Source organism: Cynoglossus semilaevis, chromosome 2 (genome assembly GCF_000523025.1).
Source record: "Cynoglossus semilaevis isolate Cse_v1.0 chromosome 2, Cse_v1.0, whole genome shotgun sequence".
In the NCBI taxonomy this organism is placed as follows: domain Eukaryota; kingdom Metazoa; phylum Chordata; class Actinopteri; order Pleuronectiformes; family Cynoglossidae; genus Cynoglossus; species Cynoglossus semilaevis.
In genome coordinates this window covers 15,660,705-15,674,597 of record NC_024308.1, presented here as the reverse complement: position 1 = coordinate 15,674,597, position 13,893 = coordinate 15,660,705, and the positions used below count along the sequence as shown (strand labels likewise).

The following is a 13,893-nucleotide window of genomic DNA, read 5'->3' as shown; positions in this document are numbered from 1 at the left end:
ACAGACTGGCACACACGCGCACATACATACTAATTCTCAGGCTTGTGTGTCCTCTCATTCTGCTCTCCAGTGAAATTGTATAGCCCAGGGTGTCTAATTATACTAATCCAATGCATACTGCCTGACATTTATTCATACATAATTAATACCCGAAACAAAAGAATCTCTGATTGGATGTGCTGACTTCCTGACTTCTCATCTTCTCCCCCTCTTCTCCTCTCTCCCTCAAACTTTTCTAACTGCTTCCCACTTATCTCTCCCTCCATCGCAATCCATCCCTTGCTGCCCCGTGACCTCCTTTCCTTTGAGTGACTCCCCCCCCTCCTCCCCCCGCTCCCCCCTTCACCTCCTGTAGCTCTGCTTGTGGGTGCTGAGTAATTATCATGCCTCCCACTTTACTTCTGATGTCAGAGCAGGGAATCTGAGAAATGTCCCATAAAGATTATTCGCCCAGATAGGTTTATCTCTGTGACTCAATTAGGGAGAGATGGGCCGCACAATGGCTGCTTGTGTCGAGCAGAATAGAACCTATAGGAGAGAGAGAGAGAGAGAGAGAGAGAATGAATCACTCCAACAGCTGCTGCCTTTCTGGGTTTGTATCAAAAATCTCCATTGGTGCTTTTCTTTTCTTTTCTTTCTTTTATTGTTTTATTTTTAAAAAAATATATACAATTTTAATACATTCAATAAGTGGTGGTTTTTGAATTTGAAAGATTTTAATCCTAAATCCTACATAGTTAAATATAGGGATGTCCAATATTAACCTTTTGCCGATATCTGATACGCCGATATTGTCTGATTCCGATAACGATATATTCCGAGTCACAATGACAATTTTCACTTCAAAACGGTTTTTGGGTCACATCATCTAGTATCGTGGTATCGGAAACATATCGTGTTTCCATTATCGGAGGAAAAACCCGAAAAACCGATTCTTACCAATATTACATGGTTAGGCTAATATCGGGCGATAATATTGATTGGCCAATATTATCGGACATCCCTAGTTACGAACTATTGAGTATGAGGAGCCAACATCGGGAACTTCCAAGAACAATGGTGTCATTTGGAAAAGGGTCTAGTTTTGATAAGTAAAACGCGTAAAGACACGTCTTCGGTTCGTCGATTTATATTTCGTTGGTTCGTCGTGTTTTTTAAACCCTCAAAATAAAACGACCTCAGTCATTCAACTTTCCAGCAAACTAAAATGGAAACCTCTTGAAATAATTGAAGCCTTACAAGAGGTTTTGATCGAGCTCCATCATTTTTTTTTCCTTCTTTTTCCAAAGTTGAAAAGCAAGGAACTTGAAAGGAACTTAATTTCAGGCCTTGAACGTGGCAAAGAAGAAGGTCGTGACCCCGTTTGAAAGACATTGTGCAAAGTTCTGCGAGGATAAGAACTTCTGATTGAAACGCCGTTCGCAGAAGTGTTTAGACAAAGAGAGTGAAATTGTAGAGCTTTGTTATTGTCTGAAATCTGATTGGTTGGGGATGAAGTTGCAGCACTGAGACACTTGCCGTCAACGCCCTGATCTGCTCTTCTGCCTAGACAAAGACAACGCTTTGAGCCAGGAACCAAATTCTTCAGGACTTATAATACTCGTAAAAATCGTAATAATTTTTGTCTTTATTCGTATATTGTAGGTTATACCTGCTGTTAAAAGTATGTATTCATGACTCAGGATAACTAAGATAACGGTAACTAAGGTAACTAATTAAAACGACATGTAAAAGTCACGCGTAAAAGCTAAAAATGCTAAAATGCTGTTAGCCTTTTCTATGCCATCTCGTGCAGATATGCGTGAATTGCAGGGAAAATGCAGAAGTATAATGATAATATATATTAAAATAATTTGTTAATATAAGTTTGGCGGGCTGGCATTCAAAAGTTCAATGGGCCGCATCTGGCCCCCGAGCCATAGTTTGGCCAAGAGACTTTCATTCGGATGGCCACGGTATGATAATAGTCTGTTGTTGTTGTTGTTTTGACTGAAAGGTTCCATTCCATTCTCTGCCAATGTACATCTGTCAGTGTTGATAACCTCCAGTCTTTGCCGTACAATTACCTTCTTAATAACAGGGCTGCGTCTCGGCACACACCGAGTGTCGGTTTGACTGTAAATTGAATATAATCAGTATGATTACCACAAAAACAACTGCTCTGGACACACTGCACACACTGCACACACCGAACGAGGCGTCGCGCCTTTGCTACATTTCTCTGCCGCGTGCATCCGGGACCACAGCGAAATACAGATGGTTTTGCATAAAGAAATCCAACCTTTAGTATTCAAATTAGAAATGTCGCTCCCGCGCATGGCCGGCAATGTTTCGTGTTCGGGCTCGGTGGGAATGTGAAGCCTCTCTGTTAGATTTCCAATGCAAATGTTTGAGTGTTGGGTGTACCTTTAAACACACAAACGGCGACGAGGTATATTGACGCATTTTCATGAAGCAACAGTGTGTTTCTGAAAGTGAAAATACGATGGTGTGGTATCTAAGAGACAAAACAGATATTTTTTATCTGTATATTTTTCAAATTAAATATACATCATACGTACATAACAATGAAATATTACATCACTGAGGCAGCATACGGCTCTCAACTTTTTTCAAGCCTGAGGCTGAGGGCTGATGACCTGTTCATTAGTCTCACTGGTGTCACCTGGGGCCCGCGGTGTATATACACCTCTCTCCCTCACTCAGACTTTGTTGGGTCGTTACTTTGGGTCCGTGCCTCATGTGTACCTTGTTCATAGTTCTTGGTCCTGGTTGATCCCAGCTCAGGCTTTGTCCCCACCTGGTCCTGTATCCAGTGAGTTTCTGTTTGACTTTTGAATAAATTTTCAGTCCTGCCTGCTTCTCAGTTGTTTACAAAATATAACAGAGATGCTAATCAGGAAACAGATAGAATAGATTAGAACGGAATTAGAATTAGAATTTACTAGAAGGGACTAGACCGGGGGTTCCCTAACAGTTCCATGCTACGTCCAAACAAACAGCATTAGCTAAACCAACAGACAATGCTACAAAATATGAAAAGAAACATCAACTTTTACAATGTATTTTCTCACTGTTATTGCAGTTGTCACATACCTACATTTCTATTTTTTGCATTTTTTTCCCCCTCATTGTATCAAAATTTTAGAAATCCTTACAGCGCCCCCTGGTGGTTCCCTTTGAACCCTCACTTTGAAAACCACTGGTTTAGAGTGTCGCGGCGACAGGACTCTTGTCTGCCGCTAGGAAGCTTAATACTGAGTTAGCCTAAAAACAGGGGCTACATTTTGTTATATAATTTAAACAACCCTTTTTTAAAAATCACATCCTGTATTTTACATTTAGTTCATACCTATTATAAAATACTCCAGAAATGTCACTACTCCTGCAGTGACTTTTAGAAATTTGGTGGCAATTAAGTGTTATGTCAGGCTTGAAACTCGGGCAAATTTTTTTTTTCTTTTCTAACATTTAAATGGTAGAATACAGCTGGACCGGAATTAAAAATGTCTCTGACAGTGTGAAAGACTGATGTTAACCATGTATACTGCTTTTTTTTTTTTTTTTTTTTTTTTACTGATTATTCATTTGTCTTTTGACATTTTAACACCAATCACGTTGAGCCTAGTCATGCTTGAATGAAAACTGAGGCCCTGTTGAAAATAAAAATAGAAAATAAAAGCTCGGTTTGGACGTAGGATTTTCCACACGTGCTACAGATTTCTGCAGCAGCGGTGAAGGCTGCTTTTTTTTGGGGGGGGGAGTTTGTGGCTGGAGTTAACAGCTCTTCTCTTACGACATGCAACGTGGGAGTCGTTCTCTAGACGGATTGTGTCGGGTGACTTAATTTGGGGTATCATTTGTATTTCCACATAAATCACCTCCCATGTGCCTCGGTGGAGCTGGATAAAAAATCCACGCCGTTTAGCCGTGCAGTCGGGGGAAGTGATTTACGTCATTGCCTACAATTTAATTTAAGCAAAGCACAGTTTCTCCCCCCCCTCACCCTCCTAACCCCGTCCCTCTTCTTCATATCCAAGCCTGGAACTCCTCTCAGCCTTTTCACATGCATACAGATTTTCCATTCATATACAGACCAATGTCGTGGCCTCTGTCTGGTCATCAACCTCTGCTCCCGTCCCAGTATCTCTTCCTCGCAGATTGCATGCGTCATAAAAGCCACGATGCTCAGCGTGGCATCGTGACTGGACACGTTTTATACCCTCAGCAAATGACTCAACGCGCTTCCGTCTTTTCTCGTCGGGGAGGCAGAACGATGTGATGAAAACTGAGATTATTATATTGATATATTTTTACCCCTGTGTCTAACCGTTTCTCCATTTGTGTATTTTGAATCTCCACAGGCTGCGGCTCTATGGCTACGATGGCAACTCCGCTGTTCTTCGCGCTGTTCTGGCTCCTCAGGATGTCGAGCTCGGCGTTCCCAGAAGAACCGGGGCCCCTCAACTTCATCCCGGCTGAAGGTATTGACCTCACAGATTCTCACACCTTCTCTCTCTCTCTCACCCCTCTGCCTGGGTCTCGGCCTACATCCCACCCAGGTTTCGAGGTGTGGGGAGTTGTGGCGTGTGATGTGAAGAGTGATGGAGGTTAGGAGTTTGAGTGCGGTCACACAAAGAGGTGTTGACTGTTTTCAGGTCAAAAGGTGTTGGGTCAGAATTTGGAAAGAGAACAGAGTGTAGGGGGAGAGGCAGACACATTCATGACCTTTGAACCCACACTCGTATATACAGCTCTACAGATGCAGACACCACAACTCACACACAACAATAGACAAAGCTACTCGACACAGTAAGACTTTTCCTCTCTAAATCTGCTTGACAGTCCTGGACCAAAGCGTGATTGAATGCTCCTCCGTTATACCGACTGATTTTTTTTAATTTTTTTTTTATCCCAGCCAAGTCTAAGACCTGCTCCATATTCCATCACTGCTGCTGTGAAACCTGTGGGGCTACTGACACATCGCTGTGGCCACACTCAACCGTGGAGCGGCTTTTTCGCACCGGGGACAAATTAGAGTGCCAAGTGAAAGCTCTGGTCTGAATTGACAGCCAAGAAAAGGCAGGGAGAAGGCGTTGGAAGTCAGAATAAAGACAAAACACAGACAGGCAGATAAAATGAACCACATCAGTCAAATGGAAAAGGATTTTTTGTGCAAGATTAACTTTAGCTACCAAAATAAGGGGGCAGGAGTTATTGTGAAGGGGTCAAATTTATTTAACTTTTTACTTTTTTTTTTAAATTTTGCTAAAGTTAAAAGATTGATTTTTGATTTTTTTTTTTCCTGTGAATTTTAGGATTTTAGGATAAGTTTTTGAACCAACAGTTGTTTTTTAAATAAATATTTTTAATATATATGTATAAATATATATATGTATAAATATATATGTGTATTTTCTGCTCAGATGTGACTCTGCCTCAGTATTTACCACATCATAGGGAGATTCTATAATAAATTCTGAACATGGACTTGTATTAATTCTTAAAAAAAAAATTGTTTAATATATTTAGAAAATGAACAAACATCCTGTCTGGTAAAAATTGATGACTTTCAAATGGTTTAAATCAGGGGTGTCGAACATAGGGCCCGTGGACCAAAACCAGCCCGCTACAGAGTTCAGTTTGGTCCGCTTGATAAATTTAGAAAGTTAAAAATAAGTGCACAAACGCTTCATGTCCGTGATGTTTTCTAACGTAGGGGAAAACATGGACTTATTGTTATTTATAGGTAATTGTTATGAATGTACTGGTCCGGCCCAGTTGACATCTAATCAGGCCGTATGTGGACCTCTGAACCAGAATGAATTTGATGTCCCTAAATTAAATTAAGTTCATTCACACACATCTCAAAAGTAACCGGAAATCCTTACGTGATGAACATTTTATCCGCCGTAGCTCTGAGTCAGTCTGCAAAACTTGATTTGTGTTCACTCATTTTTCCTTTCCAGCAGAGAGAATGTTTTTTAAGCCACAGTGTTTGTCTCCACATCGTCTGGTATCTGTCAAAAAAAAAGAAAACACCTACAGAAAACCACAGTTTTTATGTCCGACCACAGTTAGATGTCAGTTTTGATCAGCTGCCTGATCAAAATGTGTCTCGCTTTCTAACAGTGTCCAGAAGATACCCAGTGTTTTTGGGGCGACCCCATCGAACATGGCTGAGACAAGAGCCCCTGCACATTCAGAGGATACTGCAGGTCAACCGAACGCTCTACATTGGTGCCAGGTAAGACGCGGTCTGTTATAGCTAACGATACCTTTAATCATTTATGAGCAATGGTGAACATGAAGTTTAAAAACAAAGTGTGCGCGCACCATGTTCGCAGTGTATGTAAAATATTTTATATATATATTAATATATATTTATATTGTTATATATACATATATATTTTTTTTACCATTGTCAACATAATTGAACAATCACCACATGGTGCAATGCAATGTTTATACACCATAATATACACCAAACACATATACACCGTATATATATATATATATATATATATATTTAATTACCATATAATTATTGAGAGAAAATAACTTTTTCCCTTAAGCCAATTAGTAAGTACTTGTACAAATCAACGCGTTACTGTCACGTTAATTAATGCCGACAGCTATTTTATCACATATTAACACATGTTTTATTAATGCTGTTATTTATTTAATTGTTGTAAACGTCGGTTGCTTACTGCTGGCGGCGCTCAACGGCGGGAACCGGAAAAGTCCCGCCTCCAAACGGTCGTTATCCAATCATGTTTACAATCATGTAAACAAGGTCTGACAAGCTGCAGAGGTTCATTCATGTTTCTGTGAACGCCAAGATGCAGCACTCCCAGTATTCCCTCTGATGTCCAGTAAGCGCCGTTAACTCAGCTGCTTCCTATAACGACACAGTTAGCTGTTAGCGCTGCGGAGCGCCGTACGCTACTTATGAAATGATTGTTAGATTTTGCGTAACTATTACGATTGCGGAGCGCCGTACGCTACTTATGAAATGGTTGTTAGATTTTGCGTTATTCATGAATAATTGCATATAGTCTTGCGATTAATTGCGATTCAAACTTTTATTTATGGCTCAGTCCTAGTATTTATAAACTAAGTAGTAATAAAATAAAAACAAAAGCAAGTCAAATCTTAGAACATCGATTGCAGTTGAAAGTAGCAGAGTATTTAGGCCGGTTCATTAACAGACAGGCTTTTTGTTGTTTAATGAATTTCAACTCAATTATCTGTCCTCGCCACATGGTATTTTGTTTTGATTGGTTCAATTATGCGCAACATGTTTACTAATAAGCAAACGTGGGCTACAGTAAAAGTTCCAAATGCTACATACGCTCATTAGTTAATAATCATGTTGAACTATAAATGCAATCATATCTAGCATTTGTTTAATTGATGAAACATTTGTCTAATCATTTTTATAGGATATCCAGTCATAAAACCTTAACATAATGCAATTCAAGGTAATAATAATAAATATTTTTGATTTTGTTATTGTTGTAAAAAAAGAATACCTGAAGGTCAGCCTTGCTAGTTTTACAGACGCTGCCATGAGTTATAGCCATCTGGTCACATGTTGACCCGATTATTAGGGCCATTTGAAACGTTTTCATGTTACAGATGCTAAATCATGAGATACTTGGCCTGCTCCGGTTTGGTCTCCATATGTTCGTCAGCCTGTTAAACGTGCAGATCCTGAACAGACAGTAGCCGTGGTGGTGAGGAGCCAGGCTGCCCAGCTGCACCAGGTTTAGCCTATTAAAAAAGGGTTACATATGCTGCTCCCCGTAGTGTCTCTGAGACAGAGGGAGCTAACCAGAAACATGCACTTTAAGATTTACTGCCCATCTTGTCAAAAAATTAATTTGGCTTGAAACACGCTCTGCAAATCTGAGACGCAGTAGATCTCCACACATGGTGCTGATTATTTGCTGCAGTGGCCGTCTGAAATGAGATTAAAGTGGTTTCCTGCAGGAGGACCCCAGCGCGGTCTAGGAAATGACCCGGTCCCTGGCTTCCAGCTGGTCGTTGCTCAATAGTGGGAGCTGGAACAACAAAAAAAAGCAACATAGCACGGCTCCAGCCATTTTGTCTGTAAAAAGAGGCATATGTGCTGATAATAAAACGACACATTTTGCTCCTCTGCCCTTGAACATAGTCAGAATGATGACGTATGGAACGTGATCATTTCAATAAACGTCTGTACAGTGGAGCCGTGGTTGACTGATATGACTGTCTCAGCCGACCGGATATGAATGAAACTTCAGGCATGGGGGGGAAAAAATATTCTCAAATCTCAAATATATTTATGCATATAGGTAAACATACAAATACTTTCAGGACCTGTGGTGGCAGGGTTGACTACCGAAGGCTCCTACTCTGTGAATGGCCCCTCTGCCGTCTGCAAAATCCTGTCACCGTGAGCTGACTTTTTACTCAGCACTGCTTAATCTATGCCCAAGCACCTGCTGAGCGCAGCTTTCATTTCCTATCCGTGCCAAATGACAGCAAACTACATATTTGGCTGGTGGCAAATGGAGCAAAGCATCTTGCTGTGTAAACCCCGCTACAAGATGAGCAGCTGTGGACTCTCTGTTTTTCTGATTAAAAACCTCATCTATCTAATCTACTAAAACGACTAAAACTAATTTGTCCAGAGCTTGTAACAAACGACAAGAACAATGATAATCCAGTAACAATACGGAGATTGAGGGGTTTTTTTTTTTAATCCTTCTATCCTTCTATCTTTTGTCTCAGCATGTATTGGGGATATCTATCTAGCTATCTAGCTAGATAGCTAGATAGCTAGATATCCAAACTATAGGCTTCTACTTTCCTTTACACGGTTTGAAAAAAAAACAAAACAATGATGCGGCTAATTTATGCATTTTTAAAGGCTAATATCTAGCTAGATAGCTAGATAGCTAGATATCCAAACTATAGGCTTCTACTTTCCTTTACACGGTTTGAAAAAAAAACAAAACAATGATGCGGCTAATTTATGCATTTTTAAAGGCTAATGAACTTCATACCGCTAGCGATCAATGACTTTTCTGGTAGGCTATTGCGTGTTATGCTAGTTGCGTATTTCTGTCTGTGAATGGCTGTATGCGCATATGTGCATGGGGCGTGCGCAAGAGAGACGACAAGAACAATGATAATCCAGTAACAATACGGAGATTGAGGTTTTTTTTTTAATCCTTCTATGTCTAGTCTTTTGTCTCAGCATGTATTGAGGATATCTAGCTAGCTAGCTAGCTATCTAGCTATATAGCTAGATAGCTAGATATCCAAACTATAGGCTTCTACTTTCCTTTACACGGTTTGAAAAACAAAACAAAACAATGATGCGGCTAAAGTCGGGGCTCCGCAGCAGGAAAGAGCTAACGAGAAGCTAAGGAGAAAAAAATCTACCTGAGCAAAAATTTACATTCTAAGTTAATGTATTAATACATCTACCTATTTATATTAACTTTTTTTTTTGTTATGCTAGTTGTTTTTAAAAATTCTGTAGTTTCTCCTTTATGTGAGGATAACATGTACTTAAAAGCCTAATTTTTGTTTGTGGAGAGACTGTTAAACCTCTGGTCTATAGTTTTGTTTTCAATTAAATCAAAAATAATTTAAAAAACCCCGAATCCTTAAACTATAAATATTTGGTAATATGAATTAGTGGGCAATGTGACAACAAGCAAAGTAGAGCAGAACGTTTTCTAATCGCTCAAGAAACCAAATTGAAAACATACAGCTTTATTCATCAGCCCTCCTGTGCTGCCTGAATTGCAAATGTCGCGCTACAGAAATTAATGATTTCATGGTAACTCGTCAAATTAAACAGGTTCGTTTACCTTTCATCCAGGAGAGCAGCTTTCCTCCTCCGCAGCTTCATCGCAGAACCTGAAGAGAAACAAAACGGCGTAGTATAGTAGTGACGGCTCTAAAGGACTCCGACTTGACCTTAGCGGGGTTTCATTTCATTAGATGCTAATGCTCCATGCTGAGCAGAGGTGCAGTGATTGGAGAGGCTCGGTATGTGGCTGTAAAGAATGTGGATGTTTTTGAGTGGGGTCTGCACCAGTTATGAGTGTTTCACAGCTCTGTTTACATCTCGTAGCGTAAGAGATAATGGAATCCTCAAGGCTTTCTGTTTGTCCTTGACTCTCAATTTCACATCAATCTACTGTGCGTGTATAAACAAACAAAATACCTACGCCACAAGCTTTGCATTATTCAGTTTGGAGCAGGCAAGGAACAAGACGGGAGGGAAAATAAAAAAGCAGCGGTGTGAATAATTCCACCCTCCTACCCCCGTTCTCCCCCCGCACTGTCCCCTCCCGGCTGCTAGCTAGAACTCCCGATGCTAAAGTCATTATGTTAATCTGAGACTGAGGCTGACGTAACCAGCATGAGAATACTTCATTCACTCAGGTACCCTCCAGTGTTTCAAGAATACTCCAACCTTGTCCTGTAAAGCAGAGGATGCAGCGGACAAGTGTTCAACCGTTCTGTTGTTCTTCTCAGCCATTGTGGTGGCTCGAGCTTTTGAGTAAGAGCGAGCATCTTCAAACAACAACAAGTGCCGCCACATTCCTTGGCCTGGTCTCTAAAATGACAAACAATTTAAAAAAAAATCAGATTAAAACCAACATTCTAAAATTTGAAAAAAAATATTTAAGACTAATAACACCTGCTTTCATACGCTACTCATCCAGTGACTGAATTGTAAATACGGACAAGACCTCAAGTTGAAGTCTTGGTATTTGGAATTTTTAAACTAAATCTCTTTCTTGTAGTAATGGGCAAATTATGTTGGTATTGACTGTGTATTACAGTAATGATAAGTGAAAGGAGGGTGGAGCTATTCATGAACAGTACCGTATAGTACATACTGACCATGCATTAACATACATTTAAATTCCAATCTCATAAATCTACACAAGTGCAATTAAAATATATATTAATATATTAATATATATACATATATCCATATATATGTATATATGTATGTATGTATGTATATATGTATATATGTGTATGTATGTATGTATTGACTGTGTATATACATTTTTATGTGATAATTAACATTTTCTGATTCATTCCGTATTAAAAGAAACTCGGCAAGAACATATATAGTTAACGTAAATCTTAATCTAAAAGCGATAGTACTGCATTGTTTAGATGATAACGAGAAAATATATTTATCTTGTGTTGTCTGTTATGAAAGGTCAGAGAGAAAGAACGGTGTTTGCATACACAAAGTGACATGAGTGGATGTGACAGACCGAAATGGCTGAAGAAATGGAAAACCTTAAGTTCTACGTCGTTGAAGATTTGGTCTGTTGCTTAAGCTCCTTTAGCTCCTTTAGCTCCTACAGTGTGGCACAGCAGGTGGGAGGTGTTGTTCATGATCGACGTCTGATTGGCCGTCAAGCAGCAGGTACTAGAATAACCTAAGATTTCATTGCCAAGAACAACATTCTTTTACATAAAGCCTCAGTGTTGCCATCGGATCTTGTTCAGATTTCACAGTTAATCATTTCTATTTTTATTTTTTTTTACTGAAACACTGAGTTTCAGGTCTGGCATCGGCCTCCTTACATGAACAGGGATTTCTTCTAGGGATGTGCGATAATATCGGCCGACCGGTGTTATCGGTGGATATTAGCATAATTATGTAATATCAGTAAGAGTCGTTAGCGTTTTTTCCTAGGATAATAAAACTCGATAACGCAATACCTGGGTTTGGCCCAGATGATCTTCTTCTTCTTTTTCTTTCGGCTTTGTCCCTTTTTTTCAGGGGTTGCCACAGCAAATCATTGATTTCCATCTCTCCCTGTTCTCTGCATCTTCTACTCTGATTCCTGATCCTGTCCATTCTTGTCACTCCTAAAGAGAATCTCAGCATCTTTAACTCTACCACCTCCAGCTCTGCCTCCTGTCTTCTGTCTATTGCTACTGTCTCTAAACCATAGTTATGAAATGAAAGTGAAAGATGATTATTGTCACGTGACACAGAACACCGCTGCAAACAATGAAATGTGTCCTCTGCCTTTAACACTAACGGCTGCATATACTATCGGTATCTCTTATTATCGGAATCATTTTTGTACAATATTGGCGTATTGGATAAATATTGGAAATCCTAATTTTTTTTACATTACGGAGCTTTTAGCTCTGAATGAGTGATCGCTTGAATGAAGTACAAAGTCATTCCAGCATTAAATAGAGGTTCATAATCAGCCAAACTCTCATGTGTTCTAAAGTTTTACGTACAAGGTTAAAGCATAATTGTGAAAAAGAAAAAAATCATTGTATTGTACTCTGGATTCATTCCACAGTTCTATCACAATGTGAGTGTGAGTGTGAAGGGGTGTCTCTATCGTATATGTGGCTTTTTGAGGACTTTTCAGGTTTTTTTTTTTTTTTTTTTTTGTTTTTGTAGACCTCAGTGTAACATCGTTGTATCATCAGCCAACATTTAAATCTTTGTATCGGGTGAGGGCTCAAATAAGATGGATAAGCTGCGTTTTTGCGCGATGTAATGATGAATGCCAAAGGCAAATTGGAAATATGACACTTCATTATTCTATGAGATTATGTTTTTGTTTTGTTTTTTTCTAAAGAAAAAAGGTGAATTGTTTCAGCTTTCCTTTAATCTCTGAGGCTGTAATCGTTATTAAGCGCTAGTTTTTCTAATGGGATCATGAAATGTACACAGTATTCATAAGTGGATCACTCCGACTGAAAAAAACGTATTCGGGTTTTGCATTGTGTATGTTTGTACCTGGAGTTCATCCAAGAGAAGATTCATATAGAATCAGAATTAAGATGGCGTTTCTATAGTGACCGAAATACGTCTCGGTGTAAAAAAAATCTGCCTCTCTGTTTTTCAGGGACGATCTTTACCGCGTGGAGCTGGATATTGTTGTGGGGGATGAGATGTTCTACAGTAAGGTGAGGCCGCTGACCATGAGGCAGTGGAATTCTACTTTTTACAAAGGACATACTCATGACTCTGAGCACATGCATGTACGTGTGTGTGTGTGTGTTCTTAAATCGTACAGAAAAGAATATGGGAGTCGAACAAGAACGACATCCGGATATGCAAGATGAAGGGCAAACATGAGGTGAGTGGATTTTCAGCATCTGTTCCTTTTGGCTTTTTTTTTATGTTTTCCAAATAGAAGAAGGCCGTGACCGTGTCAGTAAAATTATTCTCCGATTGCCTGGGATGGCTCGATCCCGTACCGAGGACTATAATAACTATACCCCATCCGATCCAATACCACAAATGTCTAACTCAACTTTGCGCAACATGCCATAACCAGGGACACTATCGCCTCAGCAACGGCAGCCCACGGCATGCTGGGGAGAAAAGAAGGTAATGAATGGACGTTGGTGTCGGCAGATACTCCAAATTGCAGTATCGGTATCAGATGTGAAGAAGATGTACAGAGCCCTCCCTAGTCTGTTTCCAGAAAGCCTGGGCACAGTGACTGTCATTGTCATTCCTGGTATCACAACTGCATTTAAAAAAAAAAAAAAAAATCCATCTCTTCATTCTGCCTTTGTTTCACAATAAGAGTTTCGATTTGGATTCGTGCCTTTGGATAATGTGGGCGTCAGGCAGTGAGGAAAAAATGAGGTGGAACTTCCCAGCAGCCACCAGAGCCTACGTCTCAATACGTCCTGTGTGTGAGTGTGTGTGTGTGTGTGAGAGAGAGAGAGAAGCGGGAATTGTTGTGGTTGAGAAAACAAGGCCTCTGTCCCCTGAAGGCAATGAAAACATGACTTATTTAAAAGTTTAGAAGAACACCTGACATTGAATCTGATTCAGACTGAAGGGAAGGGGGGGGGGGGCAGAGGGAAACC

General features: G+C 39.9%; 1 protein-coding gene across 1 annotated transcript in view; it reads left to right on the top strand.

Annotated features, from left to right (window-relative positions):
- Window positions 1-2,670: 2,670 nt before the first annotated feature.
- sema6bb (sema domain, transmembrane domain (TM), and cytoplasmic domain, (semaphorin) 6Bb) overlaps window positions 2,671-13,893 on the top strand; it is a 70,678-nt gene continuing 59,455 nt past the window's right edge. The window contains 6 exon segments of the mRNA XM_017031337.2: window positions 2,671-2,815; window positions 3,741-3,745; window positions 4,364-4,484; window positions 6,133-6,247; window positions 12,915-12,975; window positions 13,086-13,148. Of these exon segments, the coding sequence (XP_016886826.1) occupies window positions 4,376-4,484; window positions 6,133-6,247; window positions 12,915-12,975; window positions 13,086-13,148 (348 nt within the window). The 5' untranslated portion in view covers window positions 2,671-2,815; window positions 3,741-3,745; window positions 4,364-4,375.